At 49.2% G+C, this 27,633-nt stretch overlaps 2 protein-coding genes across 26 annotated transcripts in view; one reads left to right on the top strand and one right to left on the bottom strand.

Moving 5' to 3' along the window:
• Positions 1 to 2,437, top strand: part of STK26 (serine/threonine kinase 26) — a gene marked incomplete at its 3' end in the record, with an annotated part of 32,303 nt that extends 29,866 nt beyond the window's left edge. For both annotated transcript variants that reach the window (XM_080365880.1, XM_080365881.1), the window contains exon 12: positions 513 to 2,437. In XM_080365880.1, coding sequence (XP_080222006.1) covers positions 513 to 537 — 25 coding nt within the window. The remainder of the gene's footprint in view (positions 1 to 512) is intronic.
• On the bottom strand, positions 1,589 to 27,527 carry FRMD7 (FERM domain containing 7). 24 transcript variants are annotated; one of them, XM_080365845.1, is made up of 14 exons: positions 27,165 to 27,527; positions 19,780 to 23,449; positions 18,154 to 18,380; positions 13,586 to 13,690; positions 13,160 to 13,202; positions 11,765 to 11,843; positions 10,937 to 11,034; positions 10,683 to 10,797; positions 10,334 to 10,481; positions 9,053 to 9,148; positions 8,598 to 8,761; positions 8,283 to 8,351; positions 8,110 to 8,185; positions 1,589 to 7,949 (listed from the first exon to the last, which is right to left on the bottom strand). In XM_080365845.1, the coding sequence occupies exons 2-14, from the start codon at positions 19,814 to 19,816 to the stop codon at positions 6,909 to 6,911; spliced, it is 2,298 nt and encodes a 765-aa protein (XP_080221971.1). In that variant the 5' UTR covers positions 19,817 to 23,449; positions 27,165 to 27,527; the 3' UTR covers positions 1,589 to 6,908. The 24 variants fall into 24 exon arrangements, with proteins under 24 accessions (XP_080221971.1, XP_080221972.1, XP_080221976.1 ...); XM_080365846.1 differs by having other exon boundaries at positions 11,765 to 11,798; XM_080365850.1 differs by having other exon boundaries at positions 15,855 to 23,449.
• Between the last annotated feature and the right edge of the window lie 106 nt (positions 27,528 to 27,633).

Genomic DNA, 27,633 nt, shown 5'->3' with positions numbered 1-27,633 from the left:
GTTTAAAAAAAAGTAAATTAAAAGAAAAAATTTTTAGTAAGAACTTATGCACAGGCAAGGCTAGCTGACACTGAACAGCCTATGTTGGGTAAATCTGAGTGCTTTAGCGTTAAGTGACATATCTTCTGTGCCCCGTGCTTTTAAACTTTTAGCTTTGGTAGTTAGAAGTAACACTTCTGTTTGAGACTAAAACTAATGGTAACAATTACTGTATCTGTTTGGTCTAGTGCTGCAATTTTACTGTAGTTGTTATACCTTGCTTCCTTTAATTCAGCCTGCAATTTTGTTGTAAGCATATTTGTAGCCAGTAAGGGAGCAGGACAATCGTTTAACTTCTCTTTGTAGCAATTTTTTTCTTTTTTTTTAGAATGTCACTTCTGATGGGGTTTTATTCCTATAAACTGTTGAGATGAAGGCATATATGAGTTTAATGATGCAAACAGTTATGTGCTGTTAGCCAAGCTGAAACAATATAATTAACAAAATTCTTACTTGCATTTTTTTATCCATAGATTTTCTGTTAATGACTCATCCTAAGAAACTTCACATAATTGACTGCTGTTTCGTATGGACCCAGTGAAACCCACCAAAACTACTTCAAGCTTGGCAGTGCTTAGCTCATGAGCTCCTTGTGCCTTTTGGATCTTTGCAACATATTGATGGTGATTGAGGATTTGAAAGAACCTACTCAACTATTTTGTGGCAGTGCACATGGTTTTATATTTTCAGGAAATTATTTTGTAAAGAACAACTTTTAATATTGTAGTTTCACCTGTTTAATCTGATAAATGTTGAGGTGCAGTTTTGCTTTTAGAAATAACCATTACTTTAGTTAATAGAAAGTGCAAGTACAGTATGTTTTGATGCTATTTTGTTCCTGTACATGGGGATGTACAGGTCTTTTGTATTCATGAGTTAAACTTTTGTAAATCACTAACAAGCTTCAGAGAAAATAGCTTTTTCACAAGCGTATTCAAAACATGTAATGTAGTGGCAAGGGTATTGCTGTAGCACCTGCTTCAACCAGCATATAGTTATCGTGCCCTGAAAAACCTGCAACAGTATCTATTATAATTCTAAATTGGTACAGTATTTTAGGCAGCTCTATGATTAAATATATTTGAGAGCAATATGTCAATAGTTTGCAGGTGATATGTAGCAACAGGTGTATCCTGATGTACAGTATATGTATTACCTTTTAGAACAGGTTTTGCAGTAGTAATTCAATCTTATATCATCATGGTAGGAAAATTTAGAGCAATACAGTTGAGGGGGTGGGGCTTTTGGCAATAATGGACAAAACCTGAAGTCCAGTTTAACTTAATTTAATTTTTTTCCTCTGAGTATACATGCCTGGGTGGAAGGGAGCCAGAGAAGCCGAGCGTCACATGATACATACCTCACAAGCAGGTATAAGTGTAACACCAGCGTTCTGTGTGGTGGTGTTGTTTCTCCTGTAAGATATTTATACACATTTTTGTTCTTAAGTACGTTAAATACAGTACATCAACATAATTTGTTTATAATTTTCTGAAAGTGTATTTTAAATATGTATTTACCAGTTAATATGCAAATAACGGAGTTATAGATATTCTTTCACAAAAAGGTAGTACTGTGCAGTACGGAGTGATTTTTTTTTTTTTTTTTTTCCATAAGAAGTAGGTAAGACTATAAAGTTGCTTTCAGTTATATATTTATGGTACTGCTAGTTGGGTAATATCTTCTCTTTTGGGGTTTTTTTTTTCCCTTTTTCAACCCAGTATGTATATTATGCTGAAGTTTTGAACTGGGATTGTTTTTCAATACTTAGTTGTGGAACTGTTGGTGTAAATTTATTTTTGATAAAAGCTGGGTGTGTTTATTTTATGGTTCAGACCTGCACATTTTGTTTTTGCACAAAAGTCATTTTAAAGAATCTGAAATATATCTGCCAAATATTGAAAAAGTAATGGTGTGCAAGTAAATACTGCATTTTTAGTCAAATGTTGCCATTACATCGTTTTTATATAAAGGACACTTGTGAGAGATGGTGGTTAGATATGCCAAGGACAATTATTTTCAATGGTGCCTACACTGTAAAAAAATTACTTTTAACTCCTTGTTTTAATTTTAAAAAAATGTTTCTGTTTAAAACTTTCATCTGCTATATAACTGAAATTCAATTAGAATTTATATCTGAGAAAAAAAGTCTGGAAATAGTTTTTGAAAACAATGTTATGGATTAAATAAATATTTTTATAAATGTAAAAGCAGCAAAAGTTGTAAATACAGTTGATCTGAAGCTTTACAAAATAACTGCATCACAGAAACAAATTGTAGTGCTCCTCTAGCTTCTGTAGTTGTTAGTCTTGTAAATCTGTTTATAGATGAAGCTTATTTCAGTGTTTTGGGGGGGGTTAAATGGTTTAAAAATAAATATTTAAGTTCTGTAAACTTTCATGAGCTTCTTCTGTTGTTCTGTTTTGGATTTTAGTAGCTGTGCAGAGGTGTGGATATGCCTCTTACAAACTTGTGTTCTACTTCAAGAAAGGTGTTCCTGGCACAGAGTTGCATGGTTGCTTTGAAAAAGTTTGGGCCCCCACCCCATGCTGTTCTTGTCTGGAGGACACCTACTAGTTGCTACGCCACAGGGAATGGATGGAGCAACCCCAGGGGTCAGTTTGATTCCATTCCTAAAGAGGAGTCTTCAGGATCTGTGTGCTCAGATGAACACGCGTGGCTAGTGACAACATGGTAGAGGTGTCGGAACACTCTGATGTCATTGTGAACTTGTCATTGTGGAGTGGAGGTAGAAAAATGCCTGTGCCACAGTTACCTCGGCTTTCCCTTCAGCAGTCTCAGCCCAGATCTCATTTTAAAGAACTCCATCCAGATTTCTCAGAATTTAAAAATGTTTTTACTTACATGTCGCTTCCCTTAAGGCATTCATTTTATGTGGGAGACCGAGGGGAGAGGTGATGGGAATTCCTCCCAATTTTGTAACTGGTGGCTCTATCCTGTTGACACAGGGTCTTTAATCTATGCAACTCTGTAAATGATTCTGGGTAGGTAGGGTTAGTGAATTAATTGGGAAATTGGAACTTGTCCTGTTTGTGATATGACTTCAACAAGTTGCTGAACCTATGGTGCCTCTTCTTTTCCGGTGAAATGGGTGGGATGTATACCTACCTCGCAGGACAGCGTGGGGAAAAACTCACCCGTGTGTGTATAATACAGCCTTTTTCTCTTACAGCACAGTCCATTCAGGAAGTTTTTTTTATTGTACTGCATATGGTATTTCCGCACCTAAAATCTCTGTGCATCATAACTATATATGACTATAACTCTTAAGAATGGCTATCTGTATTACTGGTTTCCTAGAGAACAGTTGTCTTTTTTTCCCCACCGTGTGTTAGTTATTGATGAACTGTGTAACTTAATCAGCAGTATTCTGTTGCTGGCAGATAGCTAACGGAAAGATAAATCAAAATATTCATGCAGGCACCATCTTCTCGCTTGTTTGGTTCGCTAGGCTTCCCACTGTAGATTGAGAAGAATTGATACTGAAGTAGTCTTGTCAAAGTAGTCTGAATCGCAGAATAGAGAAATGTATTTGTTCTTGGGTAGGTGAGTCCTTTAGCAGTGTAACCATTCTTAAAACCCGTGGTCTCTGACTCCTGTAGTATGACTCCGTACAGTAAGCATGTAGTAACGTAACCACCTGTTCTTGCATTCAGTTGAATGTCTGTAGCCTAATAGGAGAGTACCTAGGTTCTTAATGTGTTTGCACAAAGTTTAGCAATTGTTAAAGGTCTGATTTTTATCACGCTGTTTTATGACTTAACACTGGAATAAAATTATTTTCTTTGCAAAGTTTTAGTGGTATGTATGTTGGCTTGCCTTATTTCACATTTTGCCAATAAATGTAGTAATGCTTAATACAGATATGAGGTAAATACACTGAAACCTGTCTTAGTGCTTCTCCAAACTGAAGTTCTTTGTATACTGTGTACATTTTGCTTCTTTTTGTATCCTAACACGCGTACTTCTACCGAAACAGGTGCTGAATATCGTGCGTCTGAATTTTAAGATGAGCTTTACCTGTAAGTGATGTATCTTATGTGAACCTGTTATTTCAGTCTAAATGCACTGAGTAGCTTCATGTTTTGACACTGTAATGCTGCTGTGCCCCCTTTCATAATCCTTGCTTGTGTAAGGGCCATGAAAGTTTACAGTTTCTGGGTACCTGTCTTTCACCCTCAGCAGACCAGGTCATCCCATGTCCTTTCTTCATCCTCGTTTTCTTCCCTAGTGAAACACAATAGATGTTCTTGCCTCTCCTGGGTGATTAAGACTGAGTGGGAACCATGAGGAAGGACTCACTCAAGGGTTCTTTCAGTCGTTCCTTGACATGTAAACCACTGCTTACTGCGATTGTTCCTCTATTTCAGCCGGTCCCGAGAAAGCCGGTTCATGCAGTGAATGAATCTAGCTTGGTGACATTAATTTCTGTCACTTACAAGCTGCTTTGTTCCTCTGCTATTGTTGACCATCGTGTAGGATGTGCTAAGGCACAGTGCACACGCTGTGCTCTCTATTCAATGGAAAAAAACCCCAAAATAGTTCCTAAGTTCTTGTTTCTCCTTTTCAATATTGTTTTCCCAGTGTAGTCCTGAATGCCGGAGGTGGCAGCTCCTGGAGATAGGGTGGTGTGGCTGTATGCTGATCCCTGTTGGTGTGGGACTGTGTGTCTGTTCTGGGATATACTCAAGGTAAAGCTGACCTGGGCCAGGCTTTGCCTGTGTCTCCACATGCTTTCAGGAGCTAACAGTGATTGTAAGCTTGCCTGTGTGCTGTAGGTGTGACCCTTAAGGGGCATTTCTCCGAGGGCTGTGTGCTCAGTCTGTATTTGATGCTGCTGGGTTTTTTAACCCTCTTACCAAATCATGCATGTAGACTGCCATGCTTAAATGCTGTAATGAGTGGTGGTTCTTGCTCTTCCCAAGGTGCAGAGCTTTGGGAAGGGAAAGAAATAATTCTTTATAACCAGAAAGGTTATCCCTTTTTTTAATGGAACGTGCCAGAGCAGCATGTGGGCTCCCTGTAGCTGACAGCTTCCTCAGCACAGGGTAACCAGGAGCAAAAGCAAACCTTACAGTGTGCTCTCTTGTTGATCTAATGCGTTTCTTTGGGCAACTAAGCAAGAATGTGGTTGTTTTCAGCAGCATTCAGGGATCTTGGTGAGTCTTTCCAGTTGCTGAGACAGTGAGGGCACAGAGGGAGCTGGCAAGCAGCTGTGTGAGAGGGAAGCCAGCCCAGCAGCTCCATGGAGCGGTGAGAGCTGCCGGGGAGCTGGGGGTGCAGGGAAGGGTGGGCTGGGGGTGCAGGCTGCACAGGGCAGAAGGAGCAACCCAAAACTCTGGTGGGAGCAACTGATTTTTATTGCCCAGCTTCTAAAACAAAGGACAGCGACGCGCAGGGTGAGCAGTACCCGTAAGCCAAGTTCTTTTTACATTTTAACCTATTTTCTGTCTCTGTCCCAGCTTCCTTGTTTCTGAAATCCATTCTAGCAGGCCGCGCTTGTTTCTCAACTGTAGATTTAATGGGCTGTCCCACGCCTTACAGTCATGTCCTACAGATGTGTACAGGGTTGTTCTTAAAGAAAGGTAATAAGATCCTCCCCTAAAATCTTACAGAGGTGTCATCATTCTCCATTTTTCTGAGTAGATTTCATGTAGGTTTAGGGTAACAATAAGTTCTTGTTATAAAAACAACTGCCAGGAAGTGTCTTTATACCTTTTCCCCTTCTAGGGAGCAATAGATAAACCAGGAATCCCATCGTACCACACCATGGATGATGAGCAGTCCCATCTCCTGCTCCTTCTTTATAGCTAGAAACAGCCCTGGTAAAAATAACGGTGCACACGTGTAGCAAAGAGGGAAGCTGCGAAGCACCATGGTTCCAGCAGACTTCCTAATGCCAAGGGTGAGCACCAGCTGCCTGTTTCTTTCCTGCCCCTTCCTGAGAGCTTCTTCCCCATGCTGCTTAACTGAGGCCTGATCTGGGGGACCAAAGGACCCCTTACTCCCCAAGATTTAAGCAGGGCACTGAGGTAGCAGGGCTGTGGAGGCCAGAAAATAAAGCTAACGGGCCTGAGAAAAGCAGAGCTATACAATATCATTTATTAACCTATTTGCCAGAGCTTGCTGTGGGATGCTGCTAAATGATTAACAAGCACGGCTGAGATGTTTCTTAGGGACAGGTAATGCGCTAAACTGGCCAGCAAGAAAGCAGAGCAGTTTGCTTGCTCCGTGGTTTGAAGCATCACAAGCAGCACCCCACACATACGACCTTGTCCTCGAGGGGCAGGTGCTGGAGGGAGGAGAGGCAGGATGGAGGAGGGGGGCTCCATGCTGGGGCACTGGCCATGTCCACAGCGTTCAGCTCCCAGAGCAGCCTCTCCTGAACATCCTGCTCCTCTCCAAACAGACCTCAAAAACCTTTCCCCCCACTGTGCTTCCCTGCAACTGTGAAAAAACAGATGTTTAAACCCTTCCATGAGATACCTCTTTTTCTTTTTTCTCCCTCCTTTGCTTGATGAAGATTCCAATGGTTGAACTCCAAGCATGGCCAGCAGCCGCCAGCTTGGGCAGGACATGAGGTCCTTGCAGGGCTCTAGGAGAACCCTGGCCCCTTGTGTGTGGTGGCGGAGATGCACCGGCTTCCAGGCATGGTGCAGGAGTCGAGTACGACTTCTGAACGCTCCCTTGTTGTCCATTAGCACATCCTCTGTCGCTAAGAGCCCTCGCACTAAAAAGCCCATCCATGTTTTCCAAGTGGTAAGCGGCCCTGCAAGCAAGATTGTCACCCTTCTGTGGCCCCGGGTCAGCACTGGCCACCTCTGCTCCCTCCGGCTGGTGTCAGGCACCTAGGTGAAATACCTGGAGGCCCCTCTGCAAGTCCTCTCTTCAGCAGCACCGGTGGCGAAGGACACCTCCTCGTCCTCTTCATCCAGCTGGAGGCTGCCAGAGGACAGCCGCACCCGGGCCATGGGTGACCGCAGCACCCGGCCGTAGAGGGAGCAGTAGTCAGCGGCCAGGAGGTCGGAGTCGGAGTCGCTGGATTCGGTGCTGCTGCCCAGGTAGCGCTCGGTGGAACGCCGCAGCCCCGGCACCAGCCCTTGCTGGGCCGGCACGTGCCAAAACACGGCTGCTTTCCGGCTGCTCAGGGCAGGGCACGGCCCCAGGGGCCGGAACTCGGAGCCGTAGGGGAAGCGGATGGTTTTCATGTCCGACTGGCTCCAAGACCGCTTGGGAGGCTGCTCCTGAAGGCCGTAATCAAAGGAGCGAGCCAGCGACCTGCTCTCCTGCACTGGGGCCATGCTCGTGCCTGCGGCCGTGCACGCAGCCACGCGATGAAACTCCCCGGTCCAGGTGCCGCTCGGGCTCTGCCTGGGGGGCTTTGCTGCCACAGGGCCACATCCACCCACTGGTCCTGCCGCGTCTTCGCCGGGTGCCAGTGCATGGCACGGGGGCTGCGGGGGCCTGTCCAGGTAGAAGAGGACCTGTGGGGGCAGGGCAGCCGCGGGCGGGGGACACGGCACGTCTGTGTACACCAGCGGCCGGGCAGTCACCTCCTGCATGTTGCCCACCGAGGTGCTTTTACTGTTCCCGGCAAACTGGTGGTGGGGCCGAAAGGATGTCAAAGGGTTTCTGGCGCCGAAGTGGTCGGTGGGCTCCCACGCCCGCTCCAGCTCCAGCTCGGCGTAGAGCAGGGGGAAGGCAGACGAGCTTTTGGAGTGGGGCAGGAAGGCGGGCGATGCTTCGGGCTTGGAGCGCTCCAGCTCGGCGGCAAACGTCACTTCCACGGTGGAGCTCCGGCGCCGGCTGTCCAGCGTGGGCTCGGAGGCGTGCACCCCGTTGGCGTGGTAGGACCCCCGGCCGCCGTAGGCCAGGCGCAGCTCCTCCACCTGAGCAGGGGCAGAGGGTGGGCACCCAGACCCCCAGCTGGGCAGGGGGACAGAGGGGGGCTGGCAACGAGCCCCCAGAGCTGAGGGTCTGGCTTGGGCTGCAATGCCAAGACCCCCCCCGGGCACGGCCCTGCCTATCGCTGACCCCACGGGGCCATACCTGCTTCGAGACGTCCGTCAGAAGGTCTGGGGAGGAGCGGCACTGCCTCTCGTCGTAGCGGGACGTGTAGTGCTTCCTGCAAGACCAAGAGGGTGGGTGGGTGGGTGCGTGGCCAGGAGGGTCCTGTGCCCTGCCCCCACCTGGGCACTGCCCCTCTCCGTGCCCCCCGGTACCTCTCGAAGGGCAGGCTCTTCATCTTTGCCTTCCTCCCATGCTCCAGCAGCTGCCGCTGCGTCCTCCCGCTGCAGCACAGAGGGAGAGTGTGAGCGACACCCCCAGCCCCAGCCCTGGGGGGACCCCCGTGCCCCGGGTGAGGTGAGGGGGCATAGCAGGACTGAAGCAATGGTCTCTCCAGGAAAAGCAGCTGTTGGGCATCACCCCCACCCCACCCCCCACGCATCCAGCCGGGGCCAACACCAAGGGGAAGCTCAGGGCTGTCCCCACGCCCTTCCCGGCCCCAGCAGTTTGGTTTTCCCCCGGGACTTTACCTGTAGCGGAAACTGGAGCCCTTGCTGCACAGAAGGGCTTTGGGCTTTGACTTGGGCTCTTCAGACAGCCTGAAGAAGGCATGGTACTCCACGCACGTCTTCCAGAAAGCCTTGCAGGTGTCCCGGCTCACCATGGTGAACTCCAGCGTGTCCTTGCACAGCTCCTGCACGGCCAGAGACAAGCCAGCCGGACTCAGGGTGCGGGGCCAGGCTCTGCTGTTTGCCCTCCTGACCCCCCCAAAATCTCACACCGGGCTGCTGGTGGCTCCAGGCAGTGCAGCGTCACCGTGGTGGGGACACAGGAGTGGCACATGCCACGTTCGAGGGGGAAGGAGCATCAGCCATGAGCAGCAGGAATGGATTTCTTTCAAAATCAGAGAGACTTTGCGTGGCCGACCTTCGATCCGCAGCTGCCCGCTGCTGAGCCTGGCAGCTGCCTGCAGCGTGGTACTTACAGAGACGTTGGCGTGGAGCTTGATGAGAAAATGCTTCCTCTTGAAACTCAGTTTGCGAATTTTGGACCAGTTGAACGTGTTGATCTTTGTATTGCCCTGCAAGAAGGGACACAGAGGTTATGGCAGGACAGGGCATGCCAGGAATTCAGAAATGCCATGGGCCAGGACCTGAGCTCGCAGGACACCGCCTGATTCTCTGCTGCAGCTCTCAGTGCTGCTGGGGTCTGGGGAAGGGGTGCTGGGCTTTGCTGTTTGGCTCTCTTCTCCATGAGCTGGTCCTAAAAGCAGAGATGGAGCTTCAGGGCTTAACTCTGCCTACTGACGCTATTTGTAAAACTGCAGGATCCCAAGACAAATCTCACAGAAGTCAAGGCAGGGTCCTGTCTGTCCCAGCTCGAAGGTCACATGAGTTAATGCAGAATTGACTCCCCCAGAAGAAGTAAAACCCTCCTCTCCTTCGCTGGGAAGCACGGCAGCTCACTCCCATACCTCTAAACTCAGCTTAAGCAGGCTGCAGGCATACCTTACCCCTCGTTATCATTACGTATCAATTGATACGTATTACAGTAGCAATTTAGATGCGGTCCCACAACACTGGTGTGGCAGCAGGACCAGGTAAAATTGTGTCACTCCATGCTGTGGCACTGAGACCCTCTGAGCTTTCTGGGAGAGCCCAGGTTTTAATGGGCTCACAGATGCCTTAATCACACGTGAGGGGTGTTTATGGCTCTGAATAAACAACTGGGTCCGGCAGCACTAATTATGAACAGCAGCCCCACGGCTAGGACATTTTTTTTTTTCCTGCTCTGGCAAGATGTTCCCAGGTTGGAATTAGCCAGTGTGGGAGGCAAGCACTGCTTCACGCCGGCTGCGAGGAAGTCTGTATTTATTCTGCAGCTACACCGTGATTACAGCATTATGTAATTGCACAGACGTGAGGTGGCTATTTTTGCTGGAAGATTATACGGTGAACACATGTGACGCAGCCGTGCAACCTGCGGTGCTTACGCCGCCGCACTCACGGCAACAAGGGCCAACAGAGCGGGGGTGGGCACGGCGGCACACAGTGGGTACTGGTGGGGGTGGTGGGCTGAGCCCTGCAGCCACATCCCGGAGCATCACCTGCACACCTAAGGTCTCCTGGGGCACACTCCTCGTAGGATTTGGGAGGGTTTGTAGCACACAGAGGGGACAAAGGTCCCCCCGCAACTGGAGGGGATGCCCGTGGGGAGAGGGCACCCTGCCCAGGTGCTGTCCGCCCACCCCGAGCCCCGGGCTCACCCGCAGGACCAGCACGCCCATGTGTGTCACAGCCAGGTTGATCTGTGTCCCCTCGCCATCGCTGGCGGGGTGCGGGCGAATCCCGTACATCTCCAGCTTCCTGGCCACGTCCAGCAGCTGAATGTCTGACTCGGCCGGTGTCTTCCCTCTGGAGCCACAAGTGCAGCAGGAGGCAACAAGAGTGAGAAGGCAAGTGCTGAAATGGGCTGAAAAAATGCCATTTCAGCCATGCGCCTGCTGGCATCACACCCGCCCCATCGCCGGCCGTGCCTGCTAATGGGACCAGTCCCACTGGCAGGTGTCCGGCCGGTGCTTTGGGTGGGTGGTCTCGGCACAGCCCAGCCCTTACCTGTGTCTCCGGTGGTAGTGCATGATCTTGTTGTCCAGGTACTCTTGGTTGGGCAGGTACCTGTGGGTTGCCAGGTGCTGCTGGTCTGTCTCCTCATGGAAGTCCCCTAGCTCGGCTGCAGGGCATACGGGGGAGCGTGGGTTAGGATGGAGAGGTGACTGCAGGGGGAACCCCGGCTACAGAGCCAAAGCCCCAGGGAGCGCGGGGTCCCTGGGGAAGGGGCACAGTCCCTGCAGGCACTCGCCTGCCCTTACACTGCAGCAGGTGGGAGACAAGCAGCGCCGCGCTCTTGTCGCTGCAAGGCAGCCGCCCCAGCGCCAGGTCCTTCTTGATCTGGAGGGTGAAGAGGTACCTGTGGAGGGGGACAGGAGCATGTCCTGGCAGGGAGCCGGCCTCAGCGGACTGCCGGGCGCCGGGCTGAGCCGCGAGGGCTCTGCTGCAAGGGGAGCAGGCTGTCCCTGCACCTCTCCCTGCGCTCGCCCGTGTCTCAGCCCAAGGGATGCTGGCCCATGGGGTCACAGGGGGAGCACGCAGCCCCTGCAGAAGGCTGTAGCTGGGCACCACTATGAACAGTACGCCCCTGCCATTGAGATGCCCGTTAGCAGGTTTCAGAGTTAACATTCCTATATGCTTTGGAGGGCATTTGCGTCTCTCAGGGCTAACATTCTACAGAAGCACTGTCTTATTTTTCTTCCTAGTTCCTGTTCGCAGTGCTTTCTCTAAAACATAAGGGCTAACAATGTCATTTTTAAAAATAAAACGTAGTTCTTTCAGAACACAGCTTGAGGCAGGAGCTAGACTGAGCGGTCAGACTCTGTGCCCAACTGCTAAAGCGTTTGGCAGTAAAATTGCAGCCTCTTAAGACGGCTGATCCTTCAAGTGGATTTTGTTTAAAAACAGAGGATCAAGAAAAGACATTCTCTTGGGCTTTGTTTTACAAAGTACAGAGCTCTTTCAATACTTAGAATAACCACTGCTCACAGACATGTTTGGGTGGATGAAGATAAGGAATTAAATACATGCTTAACAACTGCAAAAATACAGGACTGTGTGGTAAAAAAGTAACAGAACAAGTACTGTACCTGGTCAGCTCTTCTTTCAGATGGCCGGGGTCCACTGGGAAAAATTTCACCATAAATTTGAAAAGAACCTCCTTAGGATCTTAAAACACAACATCTTCATAAGTTTTCTTTTACGTGTCTATTGGGAACATTTACAACTCTCTTCACACATGCTGTCTCCTTACAAAGTAAACTACCCTGGACCCTTACAAAGCAGGGATGGAAACCCTGAACATCATGGACTGCAGCCTGCTCCCAAAAACCAGCCTGCCCAGACCCCCAGTGTTACCAGTGGAAGCGAACAGGGGGTTGGACACTTAAATAATACTAAAGAGAACATGCCCCAGCAATCCTTTAAGTCACAAAGACCTCTGCTAGGAGGGGAGTTCCGTGGAGCAGTGCCGGGGGTACGTGTCTGGAGTGTGGCCAGAGCCCCGGTGTAATTGCCACCAGCGGGGCTGTGCATTAAACTCAGCCATCCAAGCACTTGGGATGCAACAGCTCCGTGGGAGGCTGTTTGGGCAAAGAATTTTTGTGGGATGAGTGAAAGCAAGCGGCCAAGCCCAAGGCAAAGAACATGGAGGGAGGGAAGCGATTTTGTAGGCACTGACTGTCCCAGGACACCATGGGACGGCTCAGGAGCTCCTGGAGGGACAGGCCAGAAGGGACATGGACAAAGAAATTGGTGCCTGAAACAACCCCATTTCTGGTGCACCTAGGAAGGGGAGGCTCTTCACACGTTTTCCCCCCTTACGGGGAAATTTGTGCAACCACTGTACTGCAGCCTGCCCACTGCAAATACGGGGGGCACGGCCTCGTGCTCTCAGCTGCCTCTTAGTCGCCATGTCTTCGGGGAAAATATCATTTGGTTCATCGTGGGGGTGGAAACGGGCATAGGCTGAAAGGGGCACTGTGTTAACATCGGTCACGACAGGGGATGCTGAGCCTGAATTCAGGTCAGGCTCCGCAGCATCCCCGTGCAGTGGCGGGGGGGCTGGGGGGCTGGCGAGGAGCAGCCGAGCCTGCGAGGCACACGGCTAACCCTGCTTCACGCAGGCGCTTGGGCTGCTGAGAGCTGCCAAGGGGGAGGGAGGGCATGCAGGGAGGGATGCCCACCGCCCTGCCAGCACAGCGATGCACACGCATGCAGGCAGCCGCCCCTGCGCCTCGGCCAAGCTGTCAGGCTATTAACGGCTCAAGCCTAAAACGGTGCAGGGAACAGATTGCAAAGGCAGGGGTGTTCCTACAGGGTTTTATACAGGCTGCGGGGTCTTTGCAAACAATCCGGCCTCACACTAGAAAAGGAGCTCAGGTAAAAAACCAGAGCCCCCATCCCTGAGCAAGAACACTGCACAAACGTGTCTGCACTAGTCTGTCACTGGTAGCGATTCAGAATTTTATTCTTGAAATACTTACTTTTAACTTGCTTTGTTATGGGTTTTAGCGGTTCCAACCAGACCTGAAAGAGAAAGCAAAGAACCGGGTGAGTAAACGGCACAAGACGGAATAAAAGCAGCAGCGTTATGCTGGAACGCAGCACAAAAACGCCGGCCAGCTCGGCTGCAGCAAGCTGTCCCGCTGGGCACCCTGCACAAACGGCCATGGAGAAACCCCACGTGGCTGCAAACGGGCTTTGCCAACCAGCTGGTGACCCCCCCTCATAGCATCCATGTTTGAGGCATTTTTGGCACCACGGCAAAACTTGCCATTGACATTTCCCATGTGGCATTTTCAGGGAGGTGCTGGCGTGCCCCCACCCGTGCAGGCGGCTGCTGCGAGGACATGGCACGGTGCAGTGTGGGGGCCCCACGCCACGAGCCCCACACCACGAACCCCACTCACGTGGTTCCCAGCCTGGCTGCGGAACTCCAGCCCAAAATACTCCTTCTCCACAAGGTTGAGGTGGCTGCAGGTGAGGTTGAGCAGCCCTTTTCCGCAGGATTTTTGCTAGCAAACAAACACACCGCAGAAGCAAAGGGTTAGGCAGTGCTGACAGCAGTGGCGATGGGATTTCAGTGGGATAGGGGAGAAGGTTGAGCTCCCTGCCTTCATCCCAAGGGGAGCTGCGGGATATTTCCTGATCATGCTGCAGCAGCATCTTAATAAATGTTGTTGGCTTCAGCATGTGGGACAGGACGACTACATGCTGTGTTCCCCTTACCTCGGCTCTTGGAAATCATATTTTAAATAAAGCATAAATTATGCTTGGAAAGCGTAATTTAAATAAATACCTACAGGAGCAAAACACAATCTAATTTTGAAACTTTTAAAATGGCGAATGCCTTCTCATCGCTTCTGTATTAAGGAATGTAAACCAGAAAAATAAAGAAGAGGAAAGAAATCTTGCTTTTGGCCCACCTTCTGCAACCATCACTGTCTGGGCAGCCCTATGCCTGGCAAACCAGTGAACGATCCCCAGGATGAGCATCATCTGAATGAGGGACGGCCATGGCAAATTAAGAGCAAACGGGAGCGCGCCTCAAACCTGCGCAGCAAGCCTGTGTGCCCCGACAGCTGGCGACCGGATTGCTGGGGACAAGCTGCTATTATGGGCAATGGTAATTAACAGCAACAGGACCCTGTGGAGATCCTGGGCCCTGGGTCATCCGTGTGCTTTAGTAATATTAATTAAGTGGCTCTACACGCTGATAAGGGAGGCCAAGCTGTAGTTATTCCCAGTAAACAGAAACACTCGGAGAGTGTTTTGCTTGACTTGTTGCCGTGCTGCGTAACACGGCTGGGGAGCTATCCAGGAGGCTCCTACTTTGGAAAATGCTCCAGAAAGCACCAGAAACGAACCTGGCAGTCACCCACCCCAACAAAACCCCTGCTACTCCTTTATCAGCTTGCGAAGAGCAGACCAAAACTGAGCGTGGGTTAGTGCAAAAGCAAGGCAGAGCAGAGGCGCTGGGTTAGACAGCTGCTGAACTGTGGCATTTGGGGTGACAGGGGTGAGGGCAGGCTGCGGCTGCCTGTGCCAGCAGCTGCTCCTGGCAGGGACGGGAGGGACCCGGCTGCTGGTGGTGATGCACACTAATAACCACCTTGCACGGCTTCTCCTGGGATGAAATTGCTGGCTCTGAGGTGAAGGACTGCTGAAAAGTGATAGCGTAATAACAGCATTCGCTCTGCAGCACTCCCGGTTCTCCTCAAAATTACTAGATCACAAGGGTAATTAAAACAATTATAAATGTTTATTTCCAAGCTAGAATTTTCTAGCATGAAAGGCCTTGGCCTTTGTCAGGCAGCCAGGAAAGACAAGCATTTCTTACTGGGTTATTACCCACCACATGTCTGCTGGGAGCAACCCGCTTTCCTCCGACCCAGCACTGCCCGCGGCAGGCACCGCCAGAGCCGGGTGGCCCCATCCCTAGGAAAACCTGCTCGCTGGGGAGACACGGCCCTGCTGATGCAGGGGCTGGTTTAAACGCAGGGCCTTTCCCCTCGCAGAGCGCTGCTTGTGGGTCCCATCCTGAGTTTGTGGTACCCAGGGCCCGGCCTGCGCTGCCTTCAGTCGCGCTTGGGCAGCAGGAGCCCTGCATGGTGAGAGCAGCGGGCGCTGTGTTGGAACAGTGCGGTGCAAGGCAGGAGCATGAGGTGTGGGGCTGGCTGCCCCATGTCTGACGCAAAATGTGCCTTCGATGATGTCGCAGGGCCAGGTTCACACCCACAGGCAGAAACCCCTGTGTAGAAGAGGGTGGCAAGGAGAGGCTGCGCTTGCCCCTCCTCTCCTCGGTGGAAGTGCTGGGACTTTAAGCAGTGTAAGAAACCAAGAGGCACATCCAGCGGCAGACAGCAACCTACAGGACACACGGGGACACGCACACCCATCCGCAAAGGACGCCCTGGCAGCCCTTGCGCTCCAACAGCAAAGCCATGCTTCTGCAGCATTCCCTGCAGCGCAGGCTGCTGCACCCAGGTCTGTGGTTTAGCGGGGAGCGACAGCCTGTGGGATTTGGTGTGGTCTTTCTCCAGCACCTTGGGAGATGCCTCCCATGCCAGGCATGCTGGTGTCTTCTGCGTGGCTGCAGCTGGCACGCAATGCCATGCACCAAAAGCCACCAGCTGGTGTGCAGCCAGCTCTGCGTACCTCCTGTCAGTGAATCCCCACCTTAACTCGTCCTAAGGGAGATGAGACCATGGGAGACTTTGTCCTTCATTCAGCCCCAGCAATTAGATTTTCTGTACTTGCTTGGTTTGTCTTTTTCTTCTATTTTTTTTTCCTTCCCGCTGAATCTTGCCCTGTAGCAAATCCCACGAGCAGAGATGCCCTGGCTTTGTCTGCGCAGGCTGCAAAGTGCTTTGTCCTTTCGGTGCTGCTCTGGGAGGCTCTGGAGCTGCCCAGGCTCAGGCTGCTTTGTTTAAACCCTTTCCAGAGAGGAGAGCGACTCTGTTGGTGACAGTACATGCCAGGTCACAGCTCTAGGTATTCAGGGAAGGAAGAAGGGAGGCAGCTTTGCAATATCTCCTCTCAGCGCAAGAAACCCATTCGAGAGTGACCTGTGACTGTCCCTGTACCCAGGCACCCGGGCAAGGGACCCCGGTGCCCTCCCAGTGCAAGGCACAGGGCTCAGTGCCAGGGTGGGCAGCATCCCGGCAAGATCCCGTCTGTGCCATGGCTCAGCCCTGGGGTGTTCAGCAGGGAGGGGACAACAGGGGACATTCGGAGATGTGCCAGGCCCCCACCACCCCCTGAGCTGGGAGCTCAGCAGCCACAGAGAGGGTACCGGGTCCCGGCTGTCGGCGAGGATGCAGATGAAGGCAAAAGGCTTTCCAGGCCAGCACCCTGCACTGGGAGAGGAGCTCATTCCTGGGCAAAGCCAGACTGGCAATGAGACCTCATGGCACGTGCCGGCGGCTGCGATACCCACACGAGGCAGGTACAGACGCGTACGCCAAGCGTGAGGCGGAGGGAGAGCCAGGCCTGCTGTGTTCTCTCTTTTGTCATTTTCCCTCCCATTATACTCAAGTACGACACATTCAAAAGAGCTTTCCAAAGTCAGGAGGCGTTTAGGGAGAGTGGCTTGAAATATCTGCTCAAAACTTAGCCCAAAGCGGTCCTTTTATAATGGAGAAGTCACTAATTCAACTATTCATTTAGCATACCCCTACAGCATCAAATGCATCAAATGCCTAAAAGGGCTTTCCAATACCATTCCATGCGAAAAAAGGAAATGACCAGGAGTTCCTCTAATGGAAGCTATTTGCTGCAACGTGTCGTGCAGAGCTATAGCGCCCTAAGTGTTTTGGGCAAATGAGAAAGCAGAGATGGAAAAAACCGCAGCAACATTGTACCAGCAGCAGCTTTGAAATTGTCTCTCATTACGCCCTGATCTAATCAATATGAAATAAATAAAAAAAGGCACTTTAAAACAACTAGTCTCATTTTTAAGTGGACACCAGCTCTAGGATACGTTAATTAAACTAAACTAAAAAACTTCCATACTGTGCCAAGGGATGGCATTGCTTTACAATCCTCTTTTGTGCAAAATGCTATTGCAAAGAAGAGGAGCAGTGCATCAAGACTGAGCAGTTCTCAGGCTGTGCTATAAAACCAGGAGTCTAGGAAATGTAATAGAACTGGAAAAAAAGCTCTTTTATATTAAACACAAAATGCAGGTAAGTGCTAGAACGGATCTACTTGAATTAGCTAATTCAATTAGCTACTGTGATTACCAAATGCTAACCAACAGTAAATGTTCAATCACACTTGTAAAAAGATGTTTTTAACACATAGTCAAGATAAATCTAGTTTCAGTTATCTATATACATATATAAAGCTAACACCATAGGTATTAATACTTAACATCTAAAACTTATTTCAGAGCTAACATTTATTAAATGTGAATTATTAATAACAGCATGTTGTGGGACACTGTCATGCAGAAAATAAGATACCGTGAGCTTTTTCCCCTCGCTATTCCTAAACCCACAGAGTTTTCTTTTTCAGCTGAATGCCCAGGAAGAGACACATGCAGATGTTTCTCACCTGGAGTAATTTGGTTAAATATGCTATTTTTATTCTGTTCCCAGATTTTTCTTCCTTGTTGAACACTTATACTGGCACACAGACAAATGAGAGAAGAACTCGACACTTGTCAAGAACATCACTTCATATTAGCTGACTTCCAAAAGGCAATACCAGATAAGTAAAAGCCATTCCTCCTTCGTTATAAACAATGCCAATAACAAGGAACAGTGGGAGTGTGTTGGTGCTGAAAGACACTTAGCAATCAGCACTATAACCTCTTGGTTTGGATTTCAGGCTTATTTTCCTTTTTTTGTTGTTTGTTTGTTTTTTAAAAAGCTAAAACCCAGAAGCTATCAGAGCCCATACAATCCTTCAGAGTAGCATTGACTTCAATAATTAGCACAAAAAATCCCCCAATAAGAATATGATACCCACTTACATCAACTACAAAGATCTTCTGGGAGTCATCCAGAAACTGGACTTTCAGGTGCAGCATCCTCGAGCATGTGGCTGAGCGTGCGGCAGGCGCGGCAGCCCTAGCGATGTGAGCGGTGCGCCGGGTAGGGAGCCCTGACTCCTCTTGCACACATAATTTCCCTCTCAGCTGGATGGAGAAGGCTGCAGTCACAGATGTGGAGCGGAGGCTGGAGTGAGGGAACTGAACGCCTTAAAACAAGTTAAAAACACTGAATTGATACCTCCCCTGGTTTAAATACCACCACTGCGTTAAGGGATGTTTTCCCCCTGTGAATGATGAGTGTATTAATAGGCGAAAGGCTGTGCAGCGGCTCTGCAAGGGTGGCACTAATGGGGCTGGGATAAACGCTGAGCTTTTACAGCGGGTGATGAGCAATGTGAGGAGCAAAGGGAGCCCACGCTTTGCACCGCAGGGTCAGGGAAGAAGGGCTAAGTGGTGTTCCTGCCTGAGTCACCGACAGCGAGCATCGCCTTTTCTCTGGTCTGGTTAAGGTGCAGGGAGACCAGCTGTGCTCGCTCCCCGAGGAGGGCAGATAAGGTCCTGTCCACTAGGCAGGTGTGTGCGGGATGGACAGACGGACCGATGTACTCCACCAGAGACTGGGAAATGTTTCCACCTGAACCTGAGGCCAGGTGGAACTTCTTCCTGGGGAGGCGGGGGAGGACCTGCTGCTAATTCCCAGCTCACACCCTGGTCTGGCAACTTGGTGAAGTCTCACAAGCCTTTCGGACAACCTCATTCTGATTCCACACCCGAAAACCCCACGTCCCCACACACTAGCTCAGGGCTGTTTGCTCAGCCAGCTGAGCCCTTAATTTTAAATACCCTGGACCCTGCTACCAGCATCCTGCATCCCGCCAGCTCTCCCTGGAAGGACTTCAGTCCACCGAGTGCATCCAACCCCACATTAGGCTGGATGGTATTGCACTGATTCAGAGTCTTCTTCAGCCTCTCAAATACTCCGGTGTTTGCCAGGATGGACTGAGTAGAGCAAGAAACAAGAAGCCTCCTTCCTCCCAAACCCCATCCCCTCTTTTTTCCAAGGTGAACTTCCACACTGGTCCTTAGGGTTTGCTCCTTTGCTCCCCTGTTGGCCCGGGAAGCAGGGGCACCCGCAGGGCCGATGCTGAGCCACCACGGCTGCATTCTGCAGAGCCTCCCGAAAAACTGAGCCACCAGCACTGGGCAGCAAGTTCAGCCACCATCCTCCAAAAAGGCTCACTCTGGGCCCTGGGGATAGGGGACAAGATGCCCCAACCCCCTCAGTCCCTCCTGAAGTCACTCCTGAGAGAGGAGCAGGCTCTGGGAGAGCAAATTCTGGCAGAGACGAGATGCGACGTGCTGCCTTGCATCACTGTTGCTGCAGCTCTGCACACTGCTGCACCGTGTGCTTATCTTCAGATTCAGTTTACAGTAAAGGAAAATAAGATAGATAAAGTTATGGAATAGAGAGCTGCCAGGGGGTATTAAACACCATAGACCAAAAGGCAAGAACTGGCACCTGGCTCATTGCTGAGGAGAAGCACTCACCTTGTTTTCCACACTCAAAACATTTGTTACTGGCAGCTGCTGGAGACTGGGACTCACCTCGGTGACCTTTGGTCTGTGGTGGCCTTTCATACATGCAGCTTAGACCTCCTCTTCCTCAGCCGGGGCTGCCAGGGGAACATCCACGTTCACTCCTCACCCAGCCATAACCCTCCCGACTGCGGGGCCAGCAAACACCACGGCTGCTCGCCTGCCGTCGCCGGGAGCAGGATCAGGGCAGAGCCGAAGCCCTTCTGAACACGCTAGGCACACAACAGGAGCATCATCCGCTGGGTACTACATCTAAGGCACGGCATGAATACTGCAAAACAGGGAAAATTCTTTCCAGAATAGGGTACTTACAACGTTCCTGCTGCCACACCAAAAGGAACTGTTTCGCTCTCAGCTACAGCCCTGGCTTACATTCTACTTGCTTTAAGAGTTTTTATAAAATATGACACATAAGAAGTATTTAAAAAAAAAAAAAAAAAAAAAAGCCTGAAAGAACTGAGTTTGGCTTAAAAAGAGAAGAAGGAGGGAACGACAATAGTCTCCTGATCCATGCAGGGCTATTCCAGGAGGACGGATCAGCAGTTCCCAAGCTATGGGGAAAACAAAGAAATTGCTGGAAATTGCAGGGAAGATCTGAGTTAGGTCCTAGGAAAGACCCTTAAGCTGTGAGGCAGGAGAAATACTGGAACAGGCTGTAAATCCAGGGGTGACTCAGACACACGTCTGTCAGGGACAGCCCAGGCACACTTGGACCTGCCTTTAAACCTTTAACAATGACTATCATTTTTCACTGACTTCACGAGAGACATTATATCTCGAGCATATCTCAACAGTTATAGCTGACGCACCACATCCTGCTCTTCTAAAAACTTCTGCCTCAGAACCATTCTATTTATTGAATATAATAAGCAACGATACATTTGCATTTCCATCAAGTTTTGCCTGCCGAACATCAGCAAAAGTCTGACATCGCTCTGCTGAAACTACTTACTTGTAATTGCTGGGAAAATGAAAATTAATGCATTTTTTATTTCTGTTTAGGTGGGTTTTGCCCATTAGCATCCAACTGCGGGGTAAGAGCTCTCTGACCAGCATTTTGTTTTGATACCAAAAGGTAACATGAAGCAGCAGCATTTTTCCTCTCCAGTTTGCCCCAGTCCTACCCATAAACATCCTGCAGCGGTGCGTCTCCTCCTCGCTAACATTCCCACCGAGAGCCGTACTTACAGCAACACAACATCACAAATACTATTCCCCGAGAGCAGCTCCACAGACACCCTGGCGTTCATCAGCATTAATAACTCTGCAAAATGATGAGACCGACAGGAGGGGCGAGCTTCTGCGCGTGAACACTGGCAGGAGCGAAGGTGAACATCCCCAGCGTTGGACTGGGGATTAAGACAAGTTTAAAGATGAGTTGCGTTGTCTGACAGTCTCACACCGGGTGGGTCCAGGACAGGCGATGACACGATTACATGCTAGCTATACAAATTATTTGCACTGCTGTTCAGCCGGTGAGGATTACCAGATCAACAGCGATGGGGGTTTTGGGAGCAGCTCGGTTGCTGCGTGGGCAGCTCTCCCGCCCGCAGGCATCCCAGCAAAACCAGCAGACCCCAGTTCAGCACAACTTGCAGGCACATGTGTGGGAGCAGAGCGTGGCCGTGGCATAGTGGGAAGCACGGGGCCATTTCAGCTGCTGGACACAATTGCACTAATAATAAAAGAAATAGGTTCAGCCGAGTTTAAGCAGTAAGCCAAATTAAAAGTCAATCACCTGACTCACCCTGCATTATTATTATTTTTTTTTTTGTTTAGTAACACTTTCCGGTGGTCAAGGAAGCAGCCATATCAAATCTTGCTCTCGTGATTATACTTTTACCTCAGCTTCAGCAGCTGAGGTAAATGGTTCTTTTTACCTACCTGTAATAACCGAGTAGGAAATCACAAATAACCTCGATTACGCATGAAAGACTCCAAACGCGATTGCAATTCCAGACACTGACAAACTAAACAGAAGTGCCAATTTTTCTTTGAAGTCCTATTAAGATATACTCACACCACGCTACCGAAATACTGAAATCTGATTTCCACACCCCCCCCGTTTCTCTCCTGTTTTCAACCTGTGCAGCACCGTGTTTGATCTGCAGGGATGGAGCAGAGCCCCGCTGCTGAGGGATGCTGCGGCCACGCGAGCCCGATCCATGCTTCCACGCTCCCTCTCCTGGAGGTTGTGCCCAACGACACACACAGGAGACCAGTTCGCAGGGAGGAACGGTTCAGGAACAGCAGTAACACAACCTGGCATGCTTCGATGTATATGGTTGACTTTTCTTCCTTTTTCATATTTTATATGCTATGTAAGAACTAATACCTGGCACTGAAGAAGGCAGTTTGCTGTAAGCAAATGCAAATGCCAGCACAAGCTACACAAGAAACTAAATAATAGTCTGACTCTGGTATCATCCAGAACACATTATCTCATTTTTAATACGCCCATTGCACTCTGTTCTTGGCACAGCTATATAAAAAGCACTCTGTGATGCTTAATTCCAACAGATCACTTCAAAGACACGAGAAAGCAATTTATACAGAAAAAGAAAGCCTTGTGAACGTACCAAGTCAAAGGAGCGCTGGTGCCTCCAAAGACGCAGGCACCTCTTGGCATTCGGTCATTTCTAGCTAGGAAGACCCACCTCACTGCATCTACGTGGAAGTGCAAAGCACAGGACTTGTCTATGCCGTCCTTAAGTTGTTTCAAGCATGAACTGTCCCAGGTTCACTTGCACATCCCCACACTAACAAGCTAAAAGGATTGCCAGCTTACCAGTAATCCAGCAGTCCTGTGACAAGGTCTCCAGATGCCCAGGCTCTCTGTCCTCGCAAGCGCTGTCAGGGAGTCAGACCGAACAACCCCCCTCACTACAGCTCTCCGTGAGTCACGGGCAGATCTTGCCTAGGTCGTGCCCCAAGCGAAATCACCACGGACCCCACATACCACACCGCAGAAATATGAACGACTGGTGGGCAGTGCCGGCTCCTCTGCTCACACAGCTCTGGCAACAGAGGGTTACGAGACTAGAAGCAGCAGCACCTCTTCAGAAGGGAATTAAAGGCCAGGATGGTGAAAACCTTTGCTGAGCATCATCAGGAAGGATCCCACAGCCAAAGGCTTCGTCTGAGGAAACTGCCAAATTGAGTCTGCAATGCTGGGTGAAGAGACTGAATCCTAGTGGAAAGGATGGAGTTCTAAGGAACTATACTGCTTATTTTCATGGCAGATGTGGTTTCCCTCTTGGCTCAAGACAACTAGCTCTGGTTGAGTAAGCCCTTGATTACATCTAGGCACAGAAAGGCACGTGTTATCCAGGTACCTCCAGGCCGATGGATCAGACCTGTCTCACCACATGGATCTTCATCCCAAGTTTTGTTAACATGTTTCCCACCCAGGTAGCCTCTCTTCTCCCACTCCCTTCTTTACCTTCCATTCTTCCTTAAAAGACCCTTATCACACTTCAGTCCTACCAAAGCCCGCCAAATACCAAGTATATAGCTCAAAGCAGAGCTAAAATTGTGTCAAAGCCATTCTTCATAGCAGGCAGTGGAGGGCAACAGAGTAGCATCCACCTGAAGCTGGGACCTTGGTACTTCCGTAGTGATCCAAGGTAATCCCCATCTCATGGTTCCTCTCCCAGGGTCTTCTGGCAGATGGTAGTGGCTACGAGGCAGATGTGTTTCAAAGAACAGGAAACATTCCCACATCATGACTGTCCCAAAGTTTCAGAGGTACATTCATAAAACCTTCCTAAGTTAGTGATTTGGACCCCAAGATGAAAAAAATCAGATGGCCTGAGATACTGTGCTGACAACTAACAGAGAAACAGCTTAGATAGCTAAAAGGAAAAGAACAGCTGGATTCCAAGTACTTCTGACCATAGGCCCTGAAGCTAAGAATCTTTCTTCTAACCTATAAAAAAAAAATACATCTGCATTACTGAAATCAGATGTAGGGCATTTGGCAGGTCCATGCTAACTCCCGGAACAACAAATGGAAATCAATGCCAGGATCAGTAACGTGACAGCGGTTGCAGAGACACGGGGCTGCAACGGACTTCAGGGGGTCACACACGACCACCCCATGTACAGAGGCAGGAACTACAGACACCACACGTGCTCCTTCCTCAGCAGCAGTTACCTGATGTCATCTCTGAAAATTTTCCACCACCTCCACATATCTGCAGCTTGCTCCAGCACTTCAGCTGTGCTCTGCGAGCAGCTTTCTCTCTTTTACAACATAAATCAGCTTTGCTGAAAATTCAGTTTATTTCTTATTTTCCCATAGCAGCCATGCTGTTGCTGATTACACGACCATTATTAATTTGCTTTTAAGAACAAAAGTCTAAGGTCTATTACAGCACTAGGGTGAATCCCAAGCTGATGATTAATCATCCTATCTGCCAGTTCCCAAAAAGACAAGTAGCCCTTAAGGAATGGCACAAACAGCAAACATATTTTCTCTTTTCTGGGCTGACCAGATAATTTAAATCTAACGTCAAAGCAGATTTTCTAAGGACATAAAACTGGATGAACTAGTCAGCCTAGAGGCAGGAAAAAAGAAAAAAAATTAACCTGAAGAGCCAGAAATTTCCCAGAAAGCTGATGGTCTGTTTGGTTTACTGAGCTGCAGTCATTTATCAATTACACCTTTTAGCAGAAGCATAAGAAATCTAAGTCTGAACCACTTACATTATAGCATCACAAATGTATGAAATTTACTAACGCTCTTCATAAATCTGAAAACATAACTTTGTTCTTTAGGTTTTAGCCTACTTATTTATTTACATGCAAGAAGGCCAATTTCAAAATTATGCTACAATGCTGGTGCATCTCATTCCAGGGAAGTCCCTCCTCATTTTTAACACAGCTTTCCACATTATGCCCCAGGAGGGAAGTGCTACAAGTACCACTTTTATTCCGAGGCAAGAACAATTGAGGTCACCCAGTAACGAGCAGCAACTCGGAGCCTTAAATTCCGTGTGAGCCTAATCACGGGAAATGTGATTTGGAGGAAGTCAGTCACTGTTAGAAAGCTGTCATAGCACACTCAGAACCAGCAGAACACCAAGGAGCATGGACACACCACAAACCAAACAGCAAAGCCTGCCTGGGAGCGAGTATTTTGTAGGTTCCTGCAAAGTGAGAGACTCTTTCCCATCAATCACTGCAGTTAATGAAACTATTGCTCCAGACTTTTTGGAGGGACTTGAAGAGAACCTTTGAAAGAGAGCACCAGAGGCAAGTAACTTAATCCCGTACTAAATAGTTTTCGTGGAGAACAACGAATCCTATCCCCTACGATTTTGTAATGGAATTGTATCATCGCTAGTAGCGGTGATAGCTAACGGCCAAGCTATCGCAAGCTCAATGCTGCCCTCAGCAGAACCAACAAACTACTACAGGTAGGATGTGACCTTTGAATTGAACACCGTGGCTGACTTACAGCTGGAAGTCCATCTTCTCTGCTCCTTGCAGCTGTATTGACCAGGCAGAGATAGATATCCCTACTAAAAAAAAAAAAAACAACCTAAAAGGCACATTATTTCACTTTCACAGAGCAGAGGGCCACCTCACCTCTTGACAGAGCTCGCCTGCAGCTACAGTAGCTCTACACGCACTTCCTCCAGCTGCAAGCTCCAGAGTGAGCAAGCAGTGACTCACCAAACCGAAGTGCCTACCAGCAACCCAAGCTAGCAGGACTGCTGACTTTTCAGCAGAGATAACAAACAGGTCAACACATCTTGTTTTAGAACCCGTATCTCATTTTAATTAAGACTAGACACTTCCACTTAGTTTCAAACTGTAATTACCGCCAAGCCTATTAGGGCAGAGAACAGCATCCTGCTTCACGTGAGGTGTGGCCGGCAGCTCACCCACCACCCACGCAGGGCATCTCGTGTCCTTCCTCCCAGGGCTGTCCCCACCAGGCTCTGCGCGGTCGGTGGTTCACACCCCGCACAGCCAGCCCCAGCTCTGCCTCCTCCACAATCCAGTTACGTGCCACCCGTGCTGGGTGGGGGAGCGGGGTAGGGAGGAGCCCTCTGCTCTGTGCTGCAGTTCGCTCCTGAGCTCCAGACACACTGGGGACACACCTGTCCTCCGACTGCGCTGGGTGGTGGGACACTGGGGAGCTTTCTGCAGGGCCCGTGCACTTTAACAGCAGGCTGAACTCCTGCCTGCTGATGGGAAGCAGTGAATGAGCTCCTCGTTTTGTTTTGCTTGCACATACAGCTTTTGCTTTACCTATTAAACTGTCTTCCTCTCAACCCATGAGTTTTCTCACATTTACTCTTCCAGTTCTCAACCCCATCCCCCTGTGGGGGGAGTGAACAAGCGGCTGCTTGGGGCTTAGTTGCTGGCCAGGGTTAAACCACGACAAACTTAAATCAATGAAACCCTGCCTGTAAACCCACAGAAAAGAGCTAGCCTGGATTTAAAGCACCTCGACACTGTCACACCTATTTTACCAAGGACACTACTCAACTATTTGTACAGCAGCAGCAGAGCTCGCTCTCAGCACCAAGACTTTTGAAAGGTAATGGCCTTAAACATAAATCTTACGTGCTTCCTTAAAACTCCCAACCCAGACAACACCGTACTGTCACTTTGAAACAAACCAGTGGTGTAAAGTCAAAGGGACTTACTAGCTGTACCATTCACTTCCCAGCCTCCAAGTGGGAGCAGGAAGCAGCTTGCGTAGCGACACCGAGTCCCATAAGGAACCAGGAATGTTATTGTTCCATTATGACTTCTTTTAAATAGCACGAGAAATCAAGACTCAGACCAGTCCTAACGTGTCAGCTACCACACTCACCGACACCAGTCAGAACAGGGCATGCTTCACCCCCAGCCTCTCAGTGAGGTTAAGGGAAGCACACATTTTGTCCAAGATCACTTACAAGGGCAGTCTGTCCTTCTGTGTCATTTTCCCCTCAAGACGAAAGCTAGCCCTCCGTCTCAGTAAAGGAAGCGTGAGCACAAAGAAGGAACAGCACAGAAACCTGCCTACAAGATAAGGCTAACGCTGCTTTAGCAGAAGGAGGGGCAGTAAGCACGCCAGGTGGTTTTGCCTGTTGAGACATCACTGAGGACTGAAGGTACTAAGGTAGCAAGATTTTCTAAACTTGAAATCACATTTTGCATTAATACACGGCTTTAGTTGCAAATGCTGTATTAAAGGTCAGTACCAAGACTAAGTTCTGAGGAAGATGCACTTTTTGTTACAGAGCCCAGATGACAATTACCCACTTGGCAAACTCAAGGCTTTTACTGAGCATTTAAGATAATTATTATCAAATAGCTTTGGGCAGTTTGGTTAGCTGGAAGGTTTTTTAGAAAAATCTTCTGTCCTGCAGCAGAGCTCCAAGAACACTTACTCTGCTAGTGTGGTGGAGAGATGCCAGTCCCGGATTACTATGGTGGAGAGCAGCTACAGACACACTGCAAGATGTCAGGATTCAAAGCCATCTTCAAACACACAAAAGCCTACATGAAAAAATAAGAACATTAAAGACTTTGAGAAGACAAACAGAGGTACTTCTTTTGAACAAAGCTTCATCGTACCATCCGAGTAGAGGTACCATTGCTGCTTTGATCAGGCTCCCCAGCTCAGAGGACTCCCTGCCTTGCACAGGAAGATAATGCATGGTCCTTGCTCCCCTTACTTCCAGAGTACCTGAGACTGCAAGCTTTACACCCAACCTGGGCACAGTTTTACACCCTGTTTCCCCAAGCCAGAAGTCGTCACTCACGACAACTCAGATGTGGTAACTAGGTTTAGAATAAACAGTATCTCAAAAAAACAACAACAAAAAAAAGCAGCTTGTTAGTTCACTTTAGAAGATG

This window comes from Falco punctatus, assembly GCF_963210335.1.
Source record: "Falco punctatus genome assembly, chromosome: 15".
Lineage (NCBI taxonomy): Eukaryota > Metazoa > Chordata > Aves > Falconiformes > Falconidae > Falco > Falco punctatus.
Note: the sequence above shows the minus strand (reverse complement) of the source record. Positions and strands in the feature narration are given on the sequence as shown.